We start from the raw sequence: 27,683 nt of genomic DNA, 5'->3' as shown, positions 1-27,683 counted from the left end.
GAGGTTTACAGCAATTTAATGAAAGCTCTCGTACCAAACCTTTAACTCAAACTTACAGACAGAGTTATTGAAAAAAATAACTTACAATGAAAAAGCTGATGAGAATTGCCCACCTAGCCATGGAATTAACTGCGGATTAACGTTGTGCTTAGATACTCACTACACAATAGAAACAAATTCAAATCACGACCGAGGTACACACAATTCGCTTCCATTCTGTTTTCAATTACATGTATTCATCACATAATCTGACCTCTGGAAGTTCTCTGAAGAACAGTTTTTTTTTAAACACTCACTGGAAATAAATACCATTTAAAGAACACACACACACAGAGTGCAATCAAATGGACACTTAGGCACTGGTACAGCCCAGTCCTCTTGAGCCCTCTGCAAACTACAGGACGGTAGGTTTTTAAACCACAGATGGAGCGGAGAGCAGGACAGAGCTGTCCAGGTAGCGCGACAGGTTATGTACTACACAAGAGCACATCTGCAAAAGGTCCCAGGAGATTTTTGTTGAAGATGCAGCGTATCCACACCAGGTATATGGTGAAGGGCTTAATGTTTTCTGAGAAGGTGTGATTCTGATGGGACAATATATAAGGCATATAAGTGTTTTCCCCTTGCTCTTGTATCCACACTTCGTATTTCACTTCTCTGACCTTCAGATACTTAAGGTTCCAGGGGATCTGCCAGGACACAGAAAGCTTAGCTTCACTCGTGCCCTGGACGGAGGCTTGACACTTGGCATCCCTCACCTTGCCGGGGTAGAGGCTCCCAGACCACTTCTGCTTCTTGGGCCCGGGCTTAGATTTCACAGTCTGCCTGATCACGTGGATGAGGGAAGGGATGTCCACCTTCGTGTCCTGGTAGGCACGGAACAGCCACTCGGGGTTGCGGCAGCAGAGGTGCCGTGGCACCTCAGTGCTCTTAATGATGCGCTCTTGCTCAGCTTTGTCCAGATGAGCAATCCCACCCTGATCCCAAGGTCTGTCGGGGTAGGTAACGGTGTCTTCCCTGGCGGTGTTCTGCCAGGCAATGTACTGCAGGTCCATGCCAGGAAGGGTTGCCAGGGTTTTGTAAGGGGTATAGTGTTCAGGGTTGATAGCATAAGGGAAGAGCTCCACCACCGTGGCACCTCTCGGCAGGAAGAGAGACATGACTAATTGGGCCCCATGCATGCTGACCAGCATGGACGCGTTGCTGATCAGCCGGACGATGTCAGAAAACGAATGCTCCTCCAGAGAGACGGTAATGGTTTTCATCTGAAACTCCTGGGCGAGTGCCAGGATTAGTTCTGCCTCATTTAGGATAAGTCTGTTGATTGTTCGACTGAACACGACGATGTACTCCTCACTGGAGTTCTCCTCCAAGCTGACGTTCAGCTTCTGCATCATGAACTTGGTGAACTGCCTGATCTCGTTGCCAGAAACCAGGATGTTGGCCTTCGGCCCTTGCGGCTGGACAAATCCGTACTGGTACCAGGTGGTGATTTTGGAGAGTCCCACGTACGATTTGGTAAAGCAGAGGAGCCTGCCCAGGGTTTTAAGCTGCTCCCTGAGGAGCGGCTGCTTGTTACTCAGTAACTTGTAGAGGTCAAAATGAACACCTTCGCTCCACCCTTCCATGAAGAAGAGCCGTGCCTCCGGATCCAAATCAGTGAACTGCTGCATGGTGTAATAGATGGGGAGGAGGTCGTCGTGAAAGACGTGCATCAAGTTGTCTGGGTTGAACCTGTTAGCGATCAGTGCCACGTCGGGCACGAAGACCGGCTTTGGCATAAACTTCAGCGCAGCAGCGGGCAGCTCCACGAAGTTGAAGTACTGGGTGTTGTGATCTTCCACCGAGGAGAGGTCGAGCAGCGCGGGCTGGAACCTCCGGGAGCCCAGGTTGGGCAGCATGACCGAGGAGTTGCTGTGGAAGTAGATGAACTCCTCAGCCTCGGTAGAGTAGCAGAGGGACTCGAAGCGGCAGATGCGGTCGGTGTGCATCCTGCCAGTGCACACCATCCTGGTCCCGTCCTCCAGCAGCGTCTGGAGAGCCGCATGGTAGTCGATCTGGACCTGAGAGAGCTCCTGAGACTGACGCGTGAGGACCAGCTCCTCTTCGACCATGAAGACATGCTCTCGCAGCTTGATGTATTTCCACAGCACGGCAGCAAGGACAGACACGAGCAGGGCATTAAACACGGCTGCTATGTTCATTCTGTAGCTAGGTCCTAGCAAGATGACAGGTGGGGAATGCAACGGAGAGGGAGCACATCATTAACACTCCTTGACATGGTGAAGGCAAAGACCTGTGGAAAATAAAATAAGAAAGGAACCATTTAAACATCAGGTTTATAGGCCTATCATAATTCATATTTTATGGACTATTCAAGAGGGTTTAGGCTTTTTTCAGCACTTTTTCCTCTTCCAGGGAACGAGCAAAAGGAAGAAAGTATGCCAATGCAGTACTTGAAACTGGAGAAAAGGAGAGAAAAAAAAAGTTTGAGGATGAGCTCTATGAAGCTTTGTCAGAAAAAAAAAAGTTATCTTCCCTGGGACTTTGGCTCACTCGTTTTTTTTGCAGAGCAGTCCAACAGCCAGAGGAAAGACAGCGCTACAACCTCTGGGCCACTCACAAAGGACTTGGGAGAGCCAGCTCCTTTTCCTGATCCTTGTGCCCAGCCATGTTTATCCAACTCTGCCTCTCGCCTCAACTGTAATTAATAACAGGTAACAGCAGCACAAGGAGCGCTGCCAAGTACAGATTTTGATACACCCCATTCCGATTTGAAATGTGAGCTGGTGAACATAATACTCAGGTTTATTTTACTGGGGGTGGAGGAGGACTTGCATGTCCATGAGCCGCCCGGCGGGAGACTCCCGGGTCACTCAGCCATTTCTTTGGCTGCAATCCGGGATCAAAGGCCAGGAGCTGCCGTCATCTTCCAAAAGAAATGCTGTCATGGGAGAGAAGAGAGCTCTTCACGCGAGGAACTGATGCTTTATTAAAGCAATCAAGCCTTCATCTAGTGAGCGCCTGTGCCAGCATGGCCAACCCTAACACAAAGGCAGCAATACCTTTCAAGTGCTTCCAGCATCGGTGTCCTCCCAGTCCAACCCAAGAATCTCTTCTGTGCTGCTACACGGCCTCCCTGTTTCTTTTCCTGCTGTGGCAGGGATCCTGCCGCTGTTCTCCTTCTGTCTAGAAACACTACCGGCTTGTGTAAGAGCATTGATTATATTTTCTACTGTGAACTTCAGCTGAGATATCGATTCACCTACAGTATTCATGGGCTCCGATTTTCATTATGCATCAAGGTTCGCTGCTAGCCAGGCTGTAGATAACTGCAGCCACGACTCCTGGGGAGCTGCAGGAAGAGACATTTCTCATCCGCACACCCCTGATTAGTCTGTTTCTAATTGCAGTTTTTAAACTCCTAGTAGCAATTTAAACTCCCTTTGATGCAAGTTTGGAGGGAGGGAAAAAAACAATGTCTCAGGCATGCGCTCTGACATCCCAAGCAGTGGTTCCTTACAATTTTAATCCAGAGATGCTTGCTCTTATATGCCAGGGAGAAGGAAGACAGAAAGGTGGATTTAGGACAAATGCAAACACTTCTCTACTGTCAAGGGAGTTTGTTTTTTTTAAAAGCGATATTGCAGCCTGAAAGATTGATCCTGCAATGTGGTTCGCGCAATTTGGAATTGAATGGAGAACCGTTCATGGAATTCAGTGGGGTTTAAAAGGGATCCCTCCAGCCTGCGGGATCCCTGTCTGAAGGGAGAGCTGAAAACACCTGGGAGACTGAATAATGCCGGAGAAGCGAGTGCTAGCTGCAAGCCATGCAGACTCGAGAGGTGGTCCCTGGGGAGCTGAGCAACAAATTCATTTCAATTTTGGAGCAGCTGTAACGACTCAAATGAAATAGAAATGAAGTCCACCTCCTTTGGCAAGTGGTCTGAAAAACTGCTTTGTTTAGCAACTCCCTAAAAGCAAGCAATGCATTTAAAAGGTGCTATTTCAACTTCGGCCATGGAAAAGGAAGGGGGAAGGGACACAGAGCGGTCATATGGTCATCTAATTACCAGGGCAGGGTCAGCTCCCCCTAAACCACCCCCAAAAGGCGCTCATCTATCCCATTTTTAATACTTATCAATCTCTCCTGCCAAGCTGTAGCAACAAAGGCATGAGGGATTAGCACAAACTCTTTCCCAACACTCAGCCTTAATTTCCTCTGCGGCGATTTAAATCTGATCTTGTCCCGGGCGCCACAGATACCCGGCCCTGACGAACAACGGCTGTCACATCACGTTTCCATCTTTTTCTCTAGAGCAGGGGACGACTGCTGCTCCTGATGGCTTTGCAGCCACCAACCACGGCTGTCAGCCCTGAACGGCAACGTACCGGGGGCAGCAGCACATCACTCGGTGCTGTACTACACCAGCTGTAGCATCAGGCCCACCAGGCCCAGTTAAAGCAACCAAATCAGTTTTCAGGAACCAGCCTATCCTGTAATTTGGGTTTTTGATGGGGACAGATCTTACTTTGTTGGTATCAGATTTCCGGAGCTTCTTTTTTCTTCTTCGCTCCCACTGAAAGACATCCACTGATACCATCCACCTCTCCACTGCTGACCTCTAAGCTTGGGAGCACTGCTTTAAATGACTTCAGCATCACCAAGGAAAGGACCGAGCCCAAGAAGCCACATGCAAACCTTGCTATCCAGTACACAGGGAGCAGGAGGGGAGAACTTGAACGATCAAATCCCCTGCCACAAGCACACACTTCACACGAAGGCCAGTCTGTGGGCATCAGGAAAGTCACCTACTGCAGTTCAGAGGCACCAAACATCTCCAAGATCAGCGGAGTCGATGAGAGTTGCAAGAACTTGGCAGAGGGGGAAAACCACGCGGCCTTTTATTATTCCGGCCTGGCAGGGAGCGCGTGGGTGTTTCAAGGCATGAGAAGCCAGCAGTCGTAACACACCCCTGACACCACCTGCGCCCCGTGGGCACCTCGGCGCTGGAGAGCTCCACCAGGCATTACGAATCCCGTGGGCCAGGCAGCCCGCTCTGATGTTTCACCCCTGGCTGATCTGTTCTCTCCCCTCCAGCCCCAGGGGAGGGGGGTAAGAGGCACTTCAGAGAAGCAGCCTGATGGATGCGGCCAGCGCTCGGAAGTTAGCAGTTTCCATCTCAGGCCCTGCCACGGCAATGCCCGCTAAATGGCTACAAATGAACAACTCAGCTTTTTAATAAAAAATCACCTGCAAGGCCCTCCTCCATCTCTTCCCCGGCTGCAGTTCTTGCAATCACTTCAGCTAAGTGCAAGGAAGTGAATGTGCTTTAGCTGACCAAGTGTCAGGAATAAATATTGAAAGCTAGCAGTGCCGAAGGAATTCATCTTCGGTCTTGCTTCTCATTGCTGATCCGTGGATCTTGGCTCACGCTGTTTTGCTGAGAGCTGCTTTTGATGGAAGGGAACAAGGGAAAACGGACAGGAATGGGCTGTCACAGGATGAAATGAAGAGAGAATTTCACAGGCACTCGGGGAACGGTCTTGAATCTTTGCTTGTTTTCCCACATTTTATCATCCGCTCTTTTTATTTGACGCCTGCAGCGAACACCTCGGGGAACTGAAACCTTCAGGAGTGGCAGAACAAACAGGAGCACGCTGTCCCACCTGTTTGCTCTCAGGGACCCAGGAGAGGCTGCAGCAAAGGGGCAACGGCAAACAATCAATCTCCAGGTCCCCTGGTTCCTCAGTGACCCCAGGGTGAAATCAGGCAGTAAGTGCTGCCAGCAGCAGCAGTCCTGGGATGGGAAACTCGCTCCGTAGGCAGCAGGTAGCTCTGGAACAGGTGAAGCATTCAGTCCTCCACCTAAAGCGAGCTGCTTCACAATAAGCTGCCCTCTGCCCTTATCCCAGCACACTCGCCCACCCTCTCACCTCCCGGTGAGGCTGGGATAGCCACTGCTTAGCCCCACATGAGCTCTGCATCCCACGTACCAAGGAATTCACATGGACTGGCTTTTGGTTTTTTCCACTCTGTTTTTCATCAGCTCTTCTCTGCTCCTTTTCCAAATGTGATTACAGGCTTGAAGGGCTCACCCCATTCCCTTCCTCCACCCCCACTCACTTAGCAGAAAGGTCTCAGCTTCATCCTCTGGGACCAGCTGCTGCTCCTCTGGGTAGCCCCGAGCACTGGCGAACAGGTAAAGCCTTCAGGAGCACGCAGCAGGATCTGCGGGCACCCCGGCAGCGACTCGGTGCTACCTGTGGGTCTGTGGTCCTCTCATCGAAGTCTGGACACAGTCACACCTTCCGCTGGCCAGGTGATGTGCTGAACATCCTCAGGAGGTGGGAAACCACCGGGAAGCATAGATGGAGAAGCTGTTCATCTCTTCGTAACACACGGAGGAGACCGGAGGGGGTGGGATGGGAGAGATGAACTTCTGCTACTAGGCAGCTGGCATAAAGGACTACATGTATTCATTTAAGAGATGAGTTCTGTTGTTCTTTTTTTAATTGTGAAGCTAGGGCAGGATGAATCACTACTCCAAAGCTGTTAAAATGATGGATGACGTTTTAAACCTCTTGTCCATCTCTAAAATCTTGTCCATTATTAGTTAGGTAAGAAATCAGGAGAAAAGCTACAAAATCCCCCGAAACACATACACGACTAAGACTCCCAGAGGAACAAACCAAGAGGTTGATTAGGAAGAACAAGGGTCACCAGCAGGTCTAAAGGAGGACCTCCTAGCCCTGCAGGACACGACATAATGCCAAGTTCTTCCACTCGGGGCAGTAAATGGGCAGGTACGCCACCCGGACCCTGCTTGCAACAGAGTGGAAGGGGACGAACAGATATTCCCACACCAAGGACATTTTCCCCATTACTGCTCCCTTCCCCCAGCTCCTTCTCCTGCTCGGCTGGCTTTCCGGGCCCGGCAGAGGGAAAGCAAGGAGTGCCAACGTGACATTTCACACTCCCCCTGCAAAATGCCTCCCGCTCCTTCTCCCGTCCCTGCTGCGAGAGGCTTAGCTGGGGATGCAGCGTATGTAACGCATGCAGTCTTAAATACCTACTTCATTCACGCTGAAAGCAGAAGTTGCTAGAAGGCAACTCTCCTGATTGCAAGGAGGGGGAGTTGGGATCCGACAGCCAAGAATTGGCTTTTATTCTCATCCCTGTCACAGATTTCCTGCAGAACCACCAGCGAGTCAATCCCCACAGCCCAAAAGGCTGTTATCATCTTATTCACTGTATTTGTTTAATGAGATACATATATCTTCCACAGCACACATCGCATTAAAGAAAGGATGGTACACTGAATGATTGATATACTGGAACATTTTCTTTGTAAAAAGCAGCCAAGTGTAGAAAGGCTGACTTTTTTAAACAGGAAAAGAGCCGATTCTTGAAGGGAACAAATGCAGCAGTTAAAGGTACAAATAGCATTAATGAAGCCTGAGACAAAAAGAGGATATGAAAAATAAGAATACCTTGACTCTGTACTCTCAAGTGGAATTTAAAAAGCAGAACTGTAACCAGAAAAAAATAAAACCAAAACATAACAACAACAAAAACCAACTGTTCCACAAAAACTTTAGCTGTCTACGGACAGCTGTAATCAAAATCAGGTTTAACTTTAGTTCTTACGGAATAGTAGTGTAAGTCAGGAATAGAAAGCAAAACTGTAAGCCTTCCATACATGACCATGACCGAGGAGACTGGGGCTCTGTGCCATGGTCCCTACTGCAAACACACCTTCAGGACGAGCAGGAGAATATTGGTGGCTACTGCACGCCTACCCATTGTGCTTATAGATGGAAAGATCTACCTTTTTTCCCATTTAATTTCACAGTCAGTGAGAGCTGGAATAGGAAGAGATTCAACCTGACTTTCAGGTTGATCAGAAGCCATTAATCTAACATTTGTTGACACCGCTGTCTTGATCTACAAGGGAACAGGTAATAAAATGGTAATTCCAACAGTACGCAGCCAATACCTGTAAGTAAACCACAGAACTGAGCTAAAAGTAGGAAGTTATGAAGAATACTTCTTGGGCTTTTAAGAACCGCTTTTCTATGCTCTCTTCTCCAGCCAGGAAGGCATGAGTACTAAATCCCTTCCCCAGACAAAATGAACCCTGATCAACAGAAAATTCCCCTAAGTAAGATGCATTTCTGGTGAAGATAAACAAGGTTGAGGTGGGAGATGGGAAAAATGAGCTAAAAAGAAAAAAAAAAGTATTTCTCTCAGCCCCCAAGTCTTTATTTTCATCCGACAGCCCCAGACCTAAAGATGAATACTGAAGGTACTCAAAATATCCACGGCCAGCCAGAGGGGGAAGCTTAGCAGACAGAGTTCATTTCAGTTGATCTTTGCACATCTGAGTATCCTACTGAAACCTCCTGGGTTATGTTGGTAACAGCACTGGCATATGAGTAAAAAAATAAAGATATCCTTCTGTTTGGTCTCTTGCTTTCAGTCTGCAAGCAAGACACCTTTGTCAAAAAGAAAAACGTGTCAGAGAGCAGTAGTTTTACCTTAACTCAGTGGTCCACCTACAGCAAAAACTGAGTGGGGGTGGCTGAGGGTAAAATTTACCAATGCTGCAGAAGTGAATTTAAAAGAACGTGATGCAAAATCCTGGAAGTACTGAACAAGATGAGCCTTAGCCACTCCAACCACGCCTTTGGGCTTTAGATGCAACTTGTTATTCCTCTGTATCCCTTCTTTCCTCCTTCTCCGGGGGCAGAGTACCGGTGTTATTTGGATACTGGGACTGGTGCTTAGCAGCATGTACAGCCTGAACTCTCCCCGCGTCCCTCCAGCATGGTCCTGAGGCCACTCCTGGGTGCTACAAATCCTAAGCAGGGGCCGAAAAGACCGGGAGCACAGCAGAGCCAATAAGAGCAGTGAAAATCCTGGTTATCACAGGCTCTACAGTATCGTATCTTTAGGGGAGAGTAAAGAGAAATTAAAATAAATCCATCCCAAAGCAGCCACTATCCAGTAAGACACATATTTCTGAAAACCCACAGAATTTAGTCCAGATCAGAGCTGTTTTTCCCCGTGAGACTTTTGTTTAAAGCGATAGAGCAAGCCACCAGCCAGACAAAGAGGGGCTACAAAGACCTGGATTACGAATGAACTGCTGACCTCCTCCTTCCCACGCAGGCACAGCCACCGAGGAAAGGTTCGGCGTGAAGCGTGCGAGGGGGGCGAGGAGGCAGAGTGCAAAGCACATGCTGAACCCCCCCCTCCCCGAAGTACACTGCAGCCAGGAGAGCCGAGAGATACGAATTCAGAGCCGCACAGCAAGCAGAGCACAGTTACAGCAGCACCCAGCACAGAAAGACATTAATTCAGAGCACCTGCACCCTTTTTAACCCTGGAAGCACTACCGCTAGCAGGTTAGTGTCTCAGCACATGCACGCATACCTGGTGTTGCTAAATAAAAGGAAATGCTATCCGGTGCCTCTCTTTCAGTGGAGAAAGGAAGAAAGAAGACACCTAAAAGCTACGTTTTGCAAGGGAACGAACACTCCCCACTCCTCTTCTTTCCCCACCACCAGGAAGAAAGGAAGGAAAAAAAAAATAAAATCGCATCCACCGGCTCTCGGCACGGCAACCCGTGCACCATCTGCAGCCCGAGCTACCTTTCTCCCCCAGGTCTGAGCATGCTCCGTGTGCCGGCGGTGTCCTCTCGCTCCAGCTGGCTCACCTCAATTTGTTAGCCTCCCGGAGGTCAGCCTTGCATGCAGGATGATTTGCTGCAGTGTTCCTGCAAATCCCCAAAGGGCGGCCGCGCTGGAACAAACACCCTCGCGCTGCCTCGCGGAGCCGAGCGCGTCCTGGGAGGCAGACGGCACACGGGTGTGGGGACACTGATTTTAGAAACGCTGCTTTTGGGTATTATTAACGCTGCTTTTGGGCATTGTTAATGCCAATACTACTCCGAACACTTCGCGCCGAAGGACAAAACAATAGGAGAGGAAGGAGAAAAATGCCCCTCGCTTGAGGATGCGAAAGCCGTCCTGCATGCTTTCTAGCAATTCCCTTGGCACCGGGGAAGCAATTTCCTAGCTGTGATGGTCAGCAAATGGCTTAGTACTGAGCAGTGTCATGAGTGCCCTCCTTCAGAGATCGACGGAACCGTCATTTTGCAATGAAGTTATCTTTTACGGTGGAAACAGTAATTCCTAAATACAAAGGCACAGAAATGAGCTGGGTTTTTAAGAGAGTGTCTGTCTGCATCCAAGCTGAAGGTCACGAAGGCAGAAGTGCCTGACACCAGCCTCAGCAGCACAGCTTGGACCCGTGGGGACTGAGCAGGGTTTTAAGACGGCAAACCAGGCAGCCCTGACTCAGAGCATCTCAGTTCCTAACCCTGCAGCTGGATCTACACGCAGGACCAGAAAAGCATCCCAGTTCTGCCCACGGCACTCGCCAACAGGTTCACAGCAGGAAGGCCGAGCACAGGTGAGACTCTTACAGGTATTAGGAGCAATATCCCAGCCCCCCAGGGATATACTCGCAGATATATCGCAACAAAACACATGAGGCTTGCTGCATGATGTGTCTTGTTGATTAGCTGGGAGGCTCCTTGCCCTTAAGTGAGACTTAGCAGGTGTACTAAGAATGATGAAAAGGAGGAAAAGTTCCTTAACGCCCACGTGCACGCACACGTCCACACAGACACTCTCAGATGAAGAGCAACCATTTCACATAATGAGAAACAGAAAAGCATCCGTGGGTTTTTGTTTGTGGCAAGAATTACTCTCGCTGACAAAATGAAGAAGTTTAAATGACCCTGCATTAAAAAAAAAAAAAAAAAAAGGCCATTAGATAAGATAGGGGGTATTCAAAACTCTACACCAGGAGAGCTTGGCAGCTACAAGGGTTAGCATGTAACCTAAAATCTCACATTGAGTAACCACCACGGGTAAGCACAAGGCATCCCCAGGAAGATCGTGACTTGGCCAGGATGCCAAGGGCAGGACACAAGACCACGAGCCTGAATACAGCCACAGCCGGGGAAGCTGGGTGTCATTCGGCATCAGGCGTGCTTAGAAATACACCAACACCACAGCGTATATAACCTGGGGTTTCTGAGTGCCAGTTAAAAGCCAAATACAGAAGAAAAATAAGCTGAAAGAGACAAAGAATGAACCCAAATAACATTCTGCAAAATCGACAAAAGATTCTTCACAAAGCTAGACCTTCAAAAATGAGCCTGCCAACATGATGAATAAACAGAACCACGGCATCTACTAAACTAGGGCATCACAGAAATAAAACAGACATTTTCTCATCTCCTGCTCTGGAGTGCCATTTTTACACCTCTGCCTTCTCTGTACAGAACGAGCAAAACGGTTCTGGCCAACTTGGAAACATCATAAACCGCTAGGATTAAGAGGACAAGGTGTCATCAACTTCTTTACTCCCTTTTCCAGGCCTATGGCACCTCAAGGAGGGCTCTGAAGCCCTCTACAGCACGAGCCCGTGGCCATCCTCTTCCTCAGGGGACACAAAAAGGGACACCGGTCAGCCACAGCTCACCTGGGGGAAATACCTAACTCTGGTTAGGGACTTCATTGGTGGGACCCCTGCCGACCCAGAGATGCCACGCAGGGCTCCTTTTCTGAGTTAAGCTTTGATTTTAATGGAGAAGAAAATACAACGTTTACAGACCAGTCTTTTATTTATGGATAAGCTCCTTCTCTGCTCCTGGAATGAGGTACGTCCACAGATTTCACAGGTACAATTTCTCACATCGCTTTCAGTCAGACGGTTTAATCCCAGTCCTGGAAAGGGCTCCGCAGTCAATCTGTCACACCACTAGGTAACTGAACATACATTTTTTTTCCTGCTAATGAAATAATCAGATAAATCCAACAACTCTGAAACAGTAACTAGTTGTCAATTACTACTGCACTATAACACTTAGTGCGGCAGCCCCAAGCTCTTTCCAAATAATCAGCACCACCAGCCTAGTGCAAGTCAGCTCTGAGCCAAGGCAACCTATTCAAACCTCACTAAGGAGCTGGATAAATATTTAATGCACCTCAAAGTTGCAACCTCCAATACCAGCACCACAAAAGAAAATGAGTTAACATTTTGGAACTCCTACAAAGCAATACAGAACAACCAAAACTCGTCAAGCTAGCAAAGAAGTCTGAATAGACCCCTTGTGGTGTAGGACTGACAAACAGCAGGTAAATTAGTATTTACTGAATCTTTGCCTTGCACGTGTATGTTGCAGGGGTGCCTGCGTCACTCCCAGTTACGACATTTATTATTTATAGGCCTAGAAGTATGCTCTATAAGAAATTGTTCTTCCTGCAGTGCTTTTCAACCAAAAGTACATCTCAGTTTGAAAGCACAAAAAAATTAATGCCTGAGCTGACAACAAAAGCCTTTGTATGAATAAACATGCAAGGCGACAGAAGAAGCACTGCATTTCTAGGTACCAAGAAGATCAGGACTCCACACTTGGAGGACGACATTTTGATTCTGCAGAAGGTAGAGCTAAAACTGACGTCAAAAGGACCAGGACTTCAGCCAATCACTGAAAAAATCCTCAACAATACATTTTGACAGGGGGAAAGGTATTTTCTGAGGAGTAACTCAATGTCCAAAGCCCATTTTGCTCAATTGCTTCAAACAAGACATACTCCCAGGCTTACAGGAGATGTAAGATGCAAATTTTACACCTTTATAAACCTAATACTGATGCAAGTATGATCAAACATTTCACACGTACACACTTTGGTTATACGTCTCTACATCAGCCTGAAAAAATCACAGATATTTATTCTTCTCCTCCATACGCACGTGCATATTTTAAATATATAAAGCATGCACCTGTCATGGAAAGGTACACTAGCTCGTGACTACTTGAAATTAGATAATGCTGCTATGGTTTAGGGAAACTGAAGGGCCTCACCATGGTGTTTCCCACAGCCCACTACCTGTTCAATGTTTTTGCTCAGGCAGTGGTAAGATCATCTGTCCTCTGTCAGACTACACTTCAGTATTAGGCCTTTATCATCACAACATCACCTAAGAAACACACCTCCCAGTTTAAAGATGTAAAGGCTGTAATTGGCAAAGAGATCTGGGTAGGACACCACACCAGCAGCCACAAAGATGGGAGCAGCTTCCTGTGAGAAACCCACCAGCAGCCAAGCCCTCTTGTGTACCCCAAGGTTGTATTCAACTCCCCAGGCTCCAGGGCTGAGGACAGAAGCTAGGGTCTCCACGATGAAAGGTGACAGTTTAAGCATGCTAAAGATCAAAGGACAGGGAGGACGAAGGTATCAGACCCACTGCAGCCGCAGCTTAGCCTGAAGCTGGAGGCCCTGTCAGCAAGGACCCTGAGTCCCTTCTTCCTGTCTGCTGAAACAAATGGGGTAGTCATAACAGCAAGTCTCAGAGAGGTCTCAGGACATTAAGATGCTAGCACTACAACAAAAAGAAACAGCTCTTGAAAGGAAAAACATCCCTGAATCTGAACATCTTAGCTGGGAGGTTGCGGTATACAAAAGGAGAGAAGTAACAGAGAAATAAAACTTGCCTTTTAGGCTAAGACCAGAATTCTCAGGCACTTTCATGGATACGTAGGAGTAAACATCTAACAACCATGTGGAAGCATCTGAAGGACAGGGGTTAAGACCTCCAGGCATTTCACTGCCTTGGCTGGATTACGCACTCACTTGTAAGCGGGCTGCCCTTGCTCCAGTACTGATGAGACCATCTCTGCTCACCAGCAGGATTACAGCAGGACCGTTCCCTGCAGCTGCCTTTGCCCTAAGCTTCTACTGCCTGCTAAGTTCAGAGGCTTTGTGTGTTTCTAACAACCCTGGAGAACCAAAACCCACAAAACAAAGGTACGGTACTTCACAGAAAGAACTCCACAAGGAGGCCGCAGCAGCGCCTACAAACTTGATCAAAATAGGAGCTTCGATCCACGCTGGAGCGTGTGCTTCAATTAGCCGGTCCCTGACAAATGCCTGGGGGTGCCTCGCACAGCAGCATGACAGGAATGTAGTTCAGAGCCAAGGCAAAGGAGAATCTAAATCAAATCAGGGGAAATAAAAAGATTTACTGCCATTTTGAGTCCCCGAATTGCAAAGAGATCATTTTAAGTCCAATGCCCCCTTCAGGCACACCTGTACAGCACAGCCTTCCATATTAAAGGGAAGCAGCCAGCACGTAACCCAACTCCATTCATATGACTGCAGCGTAACATTAACGGCTGGCAGGAGCACAGCACGACTGGATATCCCCCCCTTTAGTGCAACCATTCAGACTGGTGCTCTGGGAGCATAAAACATACCCGTTCTGGGTTGGCAGCACTTCCCAGAGGCGCTAATATTCACAAGAAGTCTCTGAACAGAGCGTTAAGATCTCATGAATCATCTAAAACATCTTGGAGCAGAAAGAGGGTGCTATCAGACAGCACGGGCCATAGGCCTGAAAAATACCTTCTGGGCACTTTAAACGCTTCCCCCAAATTGTTTTTTGATTAGTACTTAAATACCCGGCTCTGATTTTCCCCGTGGAAAAGGCCAATTCTTACCTCGTCTCTCATCTGATTACAGTATCATCAGAGGGCCCAGCCGAGCAGTAGTTACTCATGGCTGTGGGCCAGGCATTTACTGTTTCAAATGCTGCTCTGAGGGCTGGCTACCGCTGCTACTGACAAGAGGGAGAGAAGAAAGCAATATGAATCATCTTTCTCAGCTTCAATGTGAACCGCCACACGCAATCGGGGAAGTGTGATGAATACATTGAGTAACTTGTACAAAACCATTCCGGGTCCTCCAGGTGTCATATGCAACAATTTACAGTTCAATAGCTAGGAAGAACTTCTTCGTGCCCTTGGCAGCCAGAAAATTCATGGAAGGACTATTGAATCTAGGCTTATTTGTCAAGGGCACAGTAGCAAGAGGAAGAAGTTCAAGCCTGATTTTTGTGTTTGTTTGTTTAAGGCTTACTGATCTATTTACTTGAACGGTGACTAAAAGAAGGTGGTTAATTTTTGCCCTGTAAATCCCACCAGCAAATCAATTTGTCATTCCCCTGCAGCCCTCCTTCCCACCCCACCTCTGTGAAGGTTATGACAGCCACATAAAATAGCTGGGATGATACTTAATACAAACAAGAGGGTGAAACTTTCTCAGAAAAGGCAGAAAGCGTTTGCTGGGAGGGTAACCTTCAGCGATGGGACAATCCTTACCCAGCCCTGCTGCAGCAACTCATTTCTGCTCCCTTCCCCTCCCTTGGCAAGGTCTGCTGCATCTGTTGAGACAAATGCTGAGACAAGCATTTGGGAATGAGAATCTCTTAAAATAATAATTGAAGGGGTAACCTGACTCTCAGAGAAGGGCAACATAAGCTCAATAAACCAACTGCTGTTTAAAACAGCTGCATTTAGAAAGACCTGTCCCCGTTGCTGATGTACAGCTCTGGACCCACATGAAGACATTTGTGAAGCCAAGAAGAGCAGTCTTTCAGCTACTCTGCACTGTGTTTCAAGACTTCAAGGGCACTGCAAGCAGCATCTTATGTCAGGATGTGCTTCCCCACCTCTAGACTTCTGCTAGCATTGCTGCTGACGCGGCCGTTCCCTGCAGAAGTTGTCAAACCATTACAAAAGCCCTGCAGCGGTACCCCCAGCACAGGCAGGGATGGAGCAGGTCAAACCCCTCGCACTCACAAACAATCACTGAGATGAGCCATAGTTAAAAAAAACATACGTATTGTCAGAGCCGTTCTCAGACAGGATGGTTCCTGTGACCTTGGAGAAAGACAAGACTAAAACATACATATATATACGTATATAAGGCTCAAATATACATATGTATATCAGCTGTGGGCAGGCAGACCCACCCTCAGTCCAGAAGATTGGATATGGGGGAAATACATTGTCCCAGATCATCCCAGGCAAAACCTTCCTGCCTTGGCTCACCCAGCTCCACGGCTAAAAGTCATGCTATAAGCTGACAGGAACAGACTGCCGAGGAAGCCGACCCTTCCTCCCGGGCACAGGGATTACAGCCACAGCCACAAGAAGCTCCTCTCGCAACCAGGAAGACTGGATCTGCTCCTTTATTAATGCAGCAAGTATCTGAAAGGAGAAAGCACCCAAGTCAGAGGGTGAGCACTGACTAGAAACAGCCTTTTTAGTGACTGACTTAATGCTACACAAAATAACCAGTTTCTTTACCATCAAGGCGACAAAATACACTAAAATAAACCCTTCTTCTCTAAGTTCTTTGAATGCATTCGATGCTTAAAGACACGCATGCATTGAAGAGCCCTGTGTTGCAATGGGACAAAGATATGCACATAAATTAAGCAAGGACTAACAGCGCTTTATGAATAATGATTTGACTTTGTGACCTCTGTGCTAAATATGTATAAATATACACACACGCATACAGATATGCACACACCCATATGTATATGGGTATAATATGCATGTATGAATAGTACAAAGTTCATAGAAAAGTTTACAATATATAGACTATATATTGCTCTGAAGTTCGTGACTGCATGAAAAGACAACTAATACTCAGCTTTATAAATTTAAAGAAATTTATTTCAATAAGCTGCTAGCTCTCCAGCTTTAGTTTTATACCTGTGACACAACTGTAACACGGTCAGAAGCTAAGAAGCAGCGAAGCCGTATATAAGTACGTGTGAAACTGTCCCAGAGAACCTTACAGGAGGAGGGAAGGGGAGAGCAACTCGAGTCTTCATTTTCTATTAACTCTCAGGTCTCCGCATGAACATGAGTAATAACCCAAGTATTAAAGAACTAACAGCCAGAAGCAAGGAACAGGGGTATGAACAAATCATTAAAAAGTGGTAGGTACCAAGGGCCCTAACTTAGCTATGGGCAGTAAAAATATACACACAAGAAACCACCTCATGTCTCCTCAAAATGAATCTGGTCATATACTTTTAGTGCTGAGTAAGTGACTGCCTCAGCGAGACACCAGTGTCTCTGTTAGAAAGGACAGTATTTCATCTGTGCTCGGAGGTCTGACAACCTATTTACCCAGGTGCTTCTCTCCCTCTTCCTAAAAGAGGAAATTACACAGCAAATTAACTTCTGTGCACCTTTTTATTTTACATCCCTCCTCGTCTCCGCTCCCTTCACTCCTCCCATCCATTGGAATGATGAAGAAAATATAGATAATTCACAAAAAAGTTGAAATAAATTCATAAGAGCAGCAATGCTGGCCTTAGTCTTTTTTGGCTCACACAAGTGACGTTATGATACAGGGAGTCAGTGGAAAATGAAGAAAAGAGATCCCAAATGTGGTGTCCTGCCTTTCTGGGAGAGGCCTTTAAGTCCCCCGACGCATGGGTGAAAGGCTCCTCTGCCCAGAGAGCACTGGAAACTGGAGAACACTGGAAATCATTCTTGCCAGCCCAGAGGGATTTCAATTCACAAACCATTAACACCCCACTCAATTTCCATTACAGGTGGCCAGCTGGGAGAGGGGGAATGAATAACAGACTAAGACATGAAGCAACTCACCGTTAATTCATTTCCAGAGCATCAGAGGCTCATCAGCGACTGCCCCTTGCTATGGGCTGCTGTCACCTGTGACTAAATTCAACTATCAGCTTGCCAGAAGCAAATGCAAGGCCCCAGCACACTCAAGCCATTTGCAATATAAAGCATTCTTCTTCAGAAAAGGGAGCACAGCCCCTGTGCCCAAACTAAGGAGAGCCTTTCCTGGGGCAAGAGAGGGGACAGAGCCAGAAGGCTGTGGATTCCCTTAGGGCATTTTTGCAATTGCTGAGGTGTTTTACACAGACTGTGCTTAGATGTTTCATTGGTGAGCAGCTTAACATTACCTGGGGCTTTCTGAGCTTAAAGAAATTGGTGTTTACACTCTTGTTCTGTCCTGCTCTCAGAGCAGGACACATTCACACTAACACACCCTAGGTGTTATTCAGAGAATGGTATGCACAACTAGGCCCTAAAACATTAGATGAAGTTTTAACCCCCAAACCAATGAAAAACTCACGGCATGACTGAGAAGGATGTGGCAGAAACAGCCCAAACAGGCTGGTTTTGAAGACAGGAAGACCCTGAGGAGGGACAGCAAAGCTCTAGAGTCTGTTTATCTTTCAGTGCTAGCCACAAGACTTCATAAACACATCTTTTAAAAAAATATATGTCTACTGATGACTATGTCAGAGCATAATTAGATAAATAAGAAAGGTCTTCCTGTGTGCAAGGCCACTTGATACACATGTCATACAGAGCACAAGTAGGAAACTACTTACAGTTCTTTGGCTTCATGCATGGTTCTAGCATCTATACACCTGTAACACCACATACAAAGAAATCTTTGCAACCGAAAAACAAAGCCATATTTATTATGAACAACAATTTATTCTTTGGCAGGTTAGCTAGATAGGACAAACCCCATTTTTTTTCACAAACACAAGACGACAACTGTTCCCAAACAAGCTTTTATTCCTCTTATCTTTAATCCCTGCCTCCATATAGACTGTCCTCACACAAGAACCAAGCAGTCCCTGTGTAACATCAAAGTGTCCCCCCTCACCTCTTTTTTTAACCCACAGATGGTCTTCAGGAGATCCAGCAGCTGAAAAAGGGACTCCTGGATCCAGCTGCGTAGGAGTCCAGCTGCCAAGGATTATCCAAATCTGTTTCAATTCTATAACACAGAGTCAAATGCCAGGGGAGAGAAGGACACTTGCATGGGTGTTTTGAAGGGAGAAGTCAAAATATTTTATGATGGAAAAAGGGAAACGTCAACAGGTTCAGATGTAAAAATTGCGCAGCACGGATTGTTGTAGGTATGACAAAGCAAGCTTTGCTGTGTGAGACAGTCAAATGGCAGTGAAAGCTGCAGGCGAGATGGGAAAAGTTGGAGAAATGCTTCAGCTGTTAGTGGAAGAGCTTTAAGAGCTAAACAGGCAAATTACTGAGCTACCCATTTACACAGCATTTCTAAGGAAAACGTCAAAGTTAAGCCCAGTCAATTGTACTTCAGCTGAGGTGTGTTTCACAAACATAAATAAAACAAATAAACAAAAAAAGAATATAGAAGACATGAGACTAAAATAAAGGGAAGAAAGAAAAGAAATGGATAAGAGAGCAAAAGAAGACACACTTTGACACAGGATATACACCAGAAAAAGGTGCAACCTTCAAGGACTGCTTCAGAGAAAAAATACAAGAGTGGGAGATTATCTTTTTGATCTATATTTATCAGTAAAACACCAAGGGATTTCCAGTCATGACCCTAGGACTGTAGAAAGCGAAGAAAATCGCTTAAAACACGGGAGATGGATATGAGAATCGCAGTGCCAGCTGTAATGTTGCAGGACCAGTCAGAGGTAATTCAGGGAAAATAAATGATGCTATAAAATCAGTGCATCACAAGTCAGTTCCCATCTCTCTTCTGGAGTCTCAAGGACACAAGAGGGATGACATCTAACTCAGCACCCCAAAAACTAAATAAATCAGCAATAAAAACATTTCCATTTGTACACACAAATGACGTCTCCCCTCCCAGTTAGAATCAAGCTCAAATCAAGCAGGAAGGGGACAGACAGCTTCACACCGACAGGAGCACGCAGACAGCATCCAGAGCAGAGAACACACTGCTTCCTTCCTCGGGAAGAAAACACGCCGTGGAATTCAAACGAGCAAGAAACATGTTATGAAAATGAACTAAGGTGGAGAAAAGAAATCTCCAGTCTCTTCCAACACTTCAGCCCCAGTGCGCTGAACCACACGCTGCCAACCTACCACAGCCAGGGTGCTCTGCTCGTGGTTAGCAGACACGGGCAGAGCATGAAAAGTGAGAAGGGGAAGTGCCTGGGTGCACTGCAGGGTAGCCAACGCCAAACCACGAGGGTCTCATCCACATCAGCTCACGCTGCGGAGTCAAGGTCAGCGACACCCAGGAGAAATACCTGCACTACTCGAGACTGCTCTTCCGGATGGCTGCACAAAGGCCCATTTCCTTTTCCTCCTTCAATCCACTAAAACAAAGTAGTGAGGGCTTTGCCCACCCCACGCAGCGTGGTGCCAGGTAGATGGACCTCCACGGGAAGCAATGCTTGTGCTGAGATCTCAGCGCGCGCTTCGCTCCCGTGAAAGGGCTGGATCAGCACTTTCAATCACACATCCTCATGGGCCAGGGATTTGCATTCTTATGCATCTGTGAACTTCCCAGAGCATTTAATTTATCATCCTGCCTGTGTTAAAGGACGGCAACGCCGTGCTTGTTTCTCTTGCACCCACTGCACTGCAGAAAACAACAAAACAGATTTCTCAACGGCAAGGTGAAGGGCAGTGGTATCCTTTTTCGCCCTCTGATGATTTAGCTGTAGCGTACCATCACCAGGCTTGAATGAGAAAAACGGAAAAAGACTCAAACGGAGAAAGAAAAAAATGTGGGGGAAAAGGATATTTTACTTGCAGCAACATAAAAAAATATCCATTGCAGATCACATGAAAACAACATTTATATTAAATTTATAACATTTATATTAAATTTATATAAATTTATAACATTTATATTAAATGTGATCTCTGAAGAACTGACAAGGATAAATCCATGTGCAGTTCCATGTATTTCGGCCTAAATATGGAAAACACACATTACTCCGAGTTTACGAAGGGCTTGGTTTTATCAGCACTATTTATACACACGTTCCTGGTTCATTTTAGACATGGTTTATATTGTACACAAACTATAAAAATGAAATGCACGGCAGTGCAGTTATGTACCAAAGAAACAAGATTAAACCAACAGACTTGAGTGCTAACTGATTTTAAAACAACAGATCCTTATTTTTTTTTTTTACACATTTTTCTAAATTATGTATGGGCCATGTATCCCTCCAGACAAATGAACACTGATAAATTATGTTCTGTCTCTAGCCAGGCACTTCAAGCAATCTCCACCCTCCCACCTCCTCGTCGCATGAAATAAAGATGAAGCACCGCGGAGCGTCAATCACACCGCAGATCCATCCAGCACCTGCCTCTACCTGAAACAACAGAATACATGTGTCAAGATTTTCATCAGTCTCCGCTATCAGCTGTCCAAATTTCTGCTGCAACGGCCTCAGGCGCTCCCCGAGAGGTTGCTGCCTACTACGTGCCCTACACAGTCAGCATTACGCCGGCCTGCATCCAGTTCTTCCCGCAAGTTTCCCCTGACGGAACTGCTCTCCTTCCATCTGACTTTATCTTTTTACCTCGACAAGTGATTTCGGCTGCGTCTGTGGGCTGAGGCACGTTTAACAAGCAGCACAGCACGCTCCACGACCTCCCCAGCCACACGCCTGCAGGAGCGCTGCCCGCCGTAGCATTAAGCCCACTGCGTGCGCCTGAGCACACACATCCCATTTCTGACCTGCTTCATTACCCTTTTCCCAGCAAGCTCACCCAGAGTTAATTTAATGTGTTTAAGGACTGAAGACCAGCCTCAGCTCCCTGCAGCGCTGCCAAACATGTTGCACGCAGAGAATCTGGCTGTATTCCACCTGTGGGGTTTCCGCCCGAGCCCACTTACCTTACCCAATACTCACAAAGTACACAGTCGCAGATCGCAGCAAGGCACAGGGATTGTTCTTCCCTATATTCATGCCCTAGTGGCCTGCTCACCTTACGAGACGTCTCCCCGCAGCTGCAGAAGGGCATCCATCTCCAGGCCAGGGAGCAACACCAAGGATTACTCAAGCTCTTCACCTTGAAAGCCCCATAGAAGTAACACCTTCCCTTCCCAGGGTGAATTCCAGCTTCACCAACTTTTATGACACCAGGAGACCCCGTACAACCACGGGGGCTTTGGGAGGAAGAGGGGACAGAGCCTGTGTTCAGAACTCACATCTGCGTGTGCCTTCGCAGGGCAAGCCCTCCTCTGTTCACAAACACCCAAATGTACCTGTATTGTGCTTTGTACCAGTACTATACAAACTGAACACCTTTGAGGCTTAAACACAAATCGCCCCTCTAATTGACCTAGCCAATTACAAAATGAAGAATGACAACAAGTTGTGTAATTTGTCTTATCATTGGCTTCATTGCTACTTGGGGCTTCAAATCATGGCAGAAAAAATGCAAACCAAAAAATGAACTGCTGGTAGCATGTTTGGATTCTGGTTTTAAAAGTACATTGCTATTTCTGTCAATGTGTAGGGAAATGCAAACGCACTGTACACTTCTGCATCAAAAAATTGCTTTAATTGAGTATTAAGCCAGCAAGAAAAAAATTACTGTAGTTATTTCAGAGTTGGTTTGGCACATGTGATTTGTCTGCAAAGGTTAGTACTAATACGCCAAAAGTCTTAGACCATTTTACTGCAGGATGATTAGGATGTAGAATCACAAAATCAGAGAATATCCCAAGTTGGAAGGCACCCACGAGGATCATTGAGTCCAACTCCCGGCTCCACACAGGACCACCCAAAAATCAAACCGTATTTCTGACAGCATTGTCCAAACGTTTCTTGAACTCCAATTTAGGATATCAGGACCCTAATAAAAACTGAAGCATTAAAAGAGAGGGACTGGGGAAGGCCTGTTTCCTTCTGTTGAAGGAAAGGCAGTAATCTAATTAAGCGTGAGGGTGCCTACAGATGGAGAGTTAAGGTCAGAGGAAAACTGAGGAACCCAGCGAAAAAGAGACTGATGACAAAACTAGGAGTGGAGTACAAACCTCCCAAGTGTAATTACAGTACCCTCAGTCCTCTTAAATGCACTTGATTTCAAGTTCATTCATTCCCCTTTCTTTGTTTAAAAAAAGCCAACCATAGGCACCAGAAATAAAATGCCACCAATCCAAAGCAATCAAGGCTGCATTTTTATGGTTAACTCTGCCCCTCTCCTCTTCCTCTCAAGCTTCCAACTTCCCATCTCAGGGCTGTCAGCAGCTGTCAGCGTGTCATACGAACATACAACGTAACTTGAGAGGCAATACATCAGAATACCTAGATGTGACAGCAGCAAATTCCACCAGATGGTCTTGGGTCATATCCACTGATTAAAAGAAAAAAAAATTTAAAAAGGAGAAAAACTCACATAAAAGAAAACAACACCCCCCCCCCCAACAGAACTTCTGAAGAGAAAATAAATTTGGTATATGTACCATCTCCCCTTTTGTCCTATCCATGCCGGCAGAAGAGATGCACAATAGCTCCACCTCTTGTCCTCGCCAGCTTCTCCTGTCACCAGCACCAATCCGTGTATTTCATCCTCCTTCCCTAAGAAGGCATCTAAATAAAGCTGTCACGCCATGAAAAGGCAGAACGTGCCAGTAACAACGGCGCCTTCCACCTGAGAAAACTCTTAGTGTTTTGGGCACCAGGTCCTGCTCCAGCATCCTCACTGTCTCTAGCTGCACCAAACCCAAGCTCTTCATCCTGGATCACTTTCAACCCCACCATCTCCCACCCTACCCAGCTCCCAGTTGCTCTACCAGGAAGCTCTGACTCTTCCGATTCAGGCTGCCTACAAACCCCAAAATCAGTTTCTACCTAGAAACTAAACTGATCATTCAACAAAGGAAAAGGTTCTAAACTTAAACGGGTAACGCCTTTTTAATGGAATGCCTTTTGACTTCCAGAAGTTCTTGCACAAATTCTAGACTAAAGATTTTTCAAAACATCAAATTTCCACAGACAGAAAAAAAAAACAAAAACGACTTGCTCTTTAATTGTTTTCAACAGAAATACTGTAAAGCTGAAGACATAAGGATAATATCTATTCAACAGAACTGGTAAAATGTCACCTTCTATTCTGATATTTTAATTATCGCATTAGCAAAACAAAAATACTGCAAATCAAAGTCCAACAATCAGCTGTTTACTTTATTTATTTATAGACATTTCTGAAGCGCTCATCACCATGGTAACCAGAAACCCTTTTTTTCCCCTCCTTGTTCAGAAGAAAAGTTGTAATTTTGAAACGTGATCCTCTGATGGCACAGAACTGATGCGCTATGCTGTGACCACTTAGGCAGGTGCTTAAAGTACACGACTAGACCTAAGTCAAAGCCAGAGCGATAGAGAAACGGAGATACAAAAAAGGAAAAAAGGAAAGGAATGAGAAGCCAGTTAAAAAAGATGGAAAGAGTAAAAGCCTCTCCTATGAAAATTCACAGTGTACTTAGTCCTACAGCAAGTCGTGACCTCCCTGGTGCTTTTTCCCGCAATAGCACGTGACTGGTTCACGGAGCACAGTTCAATTAATCAAGAGTGACCAACAGGTTCCCAATTTATGCCGAAGACACTGGTGAATACTCTCGAGCAAGGATTTCTAAGAGGAGAGCAGCTTACAAATGAGGCTGCGGAGGGTTGCCTCTCTTTTGAGAGCAGAGAAGTCAGGAGCCTCACTTTGCTGCTCACTTCTAATTCCTCAGCAATTAGCCATTATCAAATTCCCACAGAATTAATAGAGCTTTTCAAAAATGCCATCTGCTTACAAAATATCACAGAAATGAGTAAATTAGAATATCGCTATTCCATACACCATTATAAAACGAGTTACTAGATACGTCATGCTATTGCAGTTTCTCCATGATACTCCTGGTGTGCACAAGCACACAACTACTTTCCAGACCCTCAGAAATGATTGAAATTGTCTTTGTATTATTTGTCTGGTTGCTTCCCAGCACCCTATGAGAATATTAGAGATTATACAGACACACACAGAGTAGTATTTCAGATCCTTTGAAAGCTAATGAACTTCTAATGGGAATTATACAAAAAATAAAAGAGAGATTTTTAACCTATTGTCATTTTGTTATGTAAGAGAAATTATCATCAAGATTTCCCCAAGACACAGGTATTAGAAGAACTGCCTTCAGCTCTGCGTTTAGTTTGATCCTGTACTCTTCATAAACTGACACTGTCCAAAGCAGTTAAATAAGGAGTGTTTGGCTGCTCCTAACCAAACACATACATCTTTATGCAACACTGGTGGCTATTTTGTAGTCTCTTAAGCCGTTTTCTATATAGGGCAGAAGCCGTGTGTATGACAGGAGGGAAAGTGACAAGTCCCTCATCTGGGAAAGCACCAGCAGGCATTGTTATCAGAGCAGACCACTTCTTTTAAAGTGGACCGATGAAGCTATTTTTAAGAACAACTAATAACATCACAGAGGAGAATCTGAACTCGGCAAAGGTGAGCTGTGTGGCTCAGTACTCCTGGGAGGCAGCTAATGAAACTGAAGCTCGTCAGACACAGGCTGCATCCAGTAATTGGCTTTGAAAACTCACAGCTTAAATTCCGCCACGCTGAGTTCAATGCCCAGCTCGCAGCTAGCTCCAGAGCCGAGGGCTGCGTAGCATGACCAAGTGTGAGCAGCTGCCCTCCTCCTGCTGCACAGCCAGGCCCAGCCCGCGTGCTTGGAGGGCAGAGAAAGAAACCTGCTTTCTTCCAGCACCTTGCACCTACCAGTTCTCTGCCAGGACAGGAGAGGCAGCTGCAGGACAGTGTTGGAGCCGACGGTGCGCTGACACAGGAGGGAGCACGTCCTGCCACCAGCAGCGAAGGTCTGAAAGAAGAAGGAGAGTCCCATGTCACACGCTCACCTAGCAAAGCTAACCCTCGGTCACCACCCCATGCCAAGCATGAACTGTCCCTTAAGCACAACCGCTGGCTTCCCCGGGGAGGTGGCCAGCAAAACGGGGGAAGCATCACCCATTTCCACCAAAACCTTTCCTAGCCCACTCCTCCCCACGCTTTATGGACCCACCAACCCATTCCGCCCACCGCCCTGAACCACAATTCTGTGGTGATCCTGGGTGACAACCAAAGAAATTAGTGTCCCACGTGGGGGAAGGCAAAATTTTGCCTGCGCAGCTGACAACCTATGACTGGGTTTGAGCTCAGTGGTTTACTGCTCTCCTTTCCAGCACCTTCTTTTCATGATTCTTCCTGCCTCCCACTGCTTCCTAGAAAAAGCTGCTTCTTTGCGGCCCAGATAGGCTTTGGTTGGAAAAGCCATTTTAAACAGAGATCAGGTCTTCTGCTGAGAGAAGCCATCTATGGCTCTGTTTATATGAATAAAATGATCACAGAATCACAGAATTGTAGGGGTTGGAAGGGACCTCCAGAGATCATCAGGTCCAACCCCCCAAGAATTATAGCTTTACTAGTGGAGGATCTCTAACATATGTTTGAGAACACCTCTTGAAGACCTTGCTCGTTTAGCACAGGTCAGATATAAATCTGCTATAAACTCCGAGGAGCAGTAGTTGAATTGGGGTTGCTGCCACAGGGAACTGTTTAAACCAACAGCACTTAAAAAAAGACTTTAAAGCAACAATTTTAAGACAGAGAACAATGGGGACGAGAACGCCCAATTTTCAGACGATTTCAGGGCACCTCACTAAGCTCATAGCGAGATGTGACTCAGGAGCTTGAAAACATAATGGGAAAGAAATGCCCGTGGAGCCGATCCATTTTGCACACTGCTTAATAGAGAGTGGGCTCTAGGTAACTGGTCCCAAAACGTTAACCAGGTACCTAGGGTCTGTGTCACGGCACAAACATTGGGGGCTGGACTCCAGCTTCGACGATAGTTAGTTAAAACAGCAGAACCACCATCTCGAAATGACAAACCACTCAAAACGTGCTTTTGCAGAACAGCAGACCGCGAGGCAGGCTTCCTAGATCTAGTTCCCGAATTTGGTACCCACCACGTTTTTGGAAAGGACACCGCGCAGTGAGCAGCCTGTCTCACCGCCGATGCCTTAGCACCCATCGGACGTGTCTGGGAGCTCTTCTGGTTCCCAGCCACGTCCAGGCTCGAGCTAACGAGCCCACCCATAGGGTCAAGCGCTTTAGGCTCTGAGGCTGCTGTGAAAGGGAGCCGTTACGCTTTCATTACCCAAGCCAACGCGTCCCCCCCGGATCAGCAACCGCCGTTAAGAAGTCAGCGTTTGTCAACAGTTACCCAACTACGGCGCTGGCGTGAAAGCACCGATATGTTCCCCGGGTTGTTCAGACCCCGGCGTTATTGCCACCACCGCCACACAAGAGCGCGTCTCTCCAGGCTGTTTGGAGGCAGCAGCCATTACCTCCACGGCACACTGGGGCGCGAGGTTAACCACCGGGGAAAGGACGAAGCTCGGGCGCTGAGAAGCGGGCTGATGAGCGGGAGCTGAGAACGTGCATGTGCTCCCAACGGCACCCGCACCACGAACTTTTCCCCCCGCGCACCCAGCACCCGGTAACGAACGAGGGGAAGGAGGCGGATCATCCAGCACCTGTACCCACCGGGGCCAACTTTAGAGGGGCTGGCGAGCTTGCGAACCCCAAGCCAGGCCCCCGGGGCGGAGGGGGGGGTTCCCGACTACAGCTGCCCGGGGAAGGCAGAGAGCCCCGGGGCCGTGCCTGGAGCCGCCACCGCCTCCCGAGCCCCTCACCCACCAGCCCCAGGTTTCTCCCTCCCGAGGCTCCACGTCCGACCCAGCCCTGCCCGGGGCTGCCCCCTCGTGCCGTGCCGTGCCCGCTCACCTGCCTTCGGCGGCTGCCTCCGGCCCAGCCCCGCCGTGCCGTGCCGCCCCGACCGCCCCCTCCGGCGGCGGCAGCGGGAGGCGGCGGCCCCTCGCCCGCCGCGCTGTGGAGCCCCGGGGTGGCGGTGGCGGCGGCGGCGCATGC

At 47.2% G+C, this 27,683-nt stretch overlaps 1 protein-coding gene across 5 annotated transcripts; it reads right to left on the bottom strand.

Moving 5' to 3' along the window:
• Positions 1-27,683, bottom strand: POMGNT2 (protein O-linked mannose N-acetylglucosaminyltransferase 2 (beta 1,4-)). Of its 5 annotated transcripts, none has more exons than XM_048078016.2 (3): positions 27,540-27,683; positions 25,473-25,572; positions 1-2,296 (listed from the first exon to the last, which is right to left on the bottom strand). In XM_048078016.2, the coding sequence occupies exon 3, from the start codon at positions 2,202-2,204 to the stop codon at positions 468-470; it is 1,737 nt and encodes a 578-aa protein (XP_047933973.2). In that variant the 5' UTR covers positions 2,205-2,296; positions 25,473-25,572; positions 27,540-27,683; the 3' UTR covers positions 1-467. The 5 variants fall into 5 exon arrangements, with proteins under 5 accessions (XP_047933973.2, XP_047933974.2, XP_013048182.3 ...); XM_048078017.2 differs by lacking the exon at positions 27,540-27,683 and adding an exon at positions 27,101-27,123; XM_013192728.3 differs by lacking the exons at positions 25,473-25,572; positions 27,540-27,683 and adding an exon at positions 14,583-14,706.

The sequence above is a fragment of the Anser cygnoides genome, chromosome 2 (genome assembly GCF_040182565.1).
Source record: "Anser cygnoides isolate HZ-2024a breed goose chromosome 2, Taihu_goose_T2T_genome, whole genome shotgun sequence".
In the NCBI taxonomy this organism is placed as follows: domain Eukaryota; kingdom Metazoa; phylum Chordata; class Aves; order Anseriformes; family Anatidae; genus Anser; species Anser cygnoides.
Note: the sequence above shows the minus strand (reverse complement) of the source record. Positions and strands in the feature narration are given on the sequence as shown.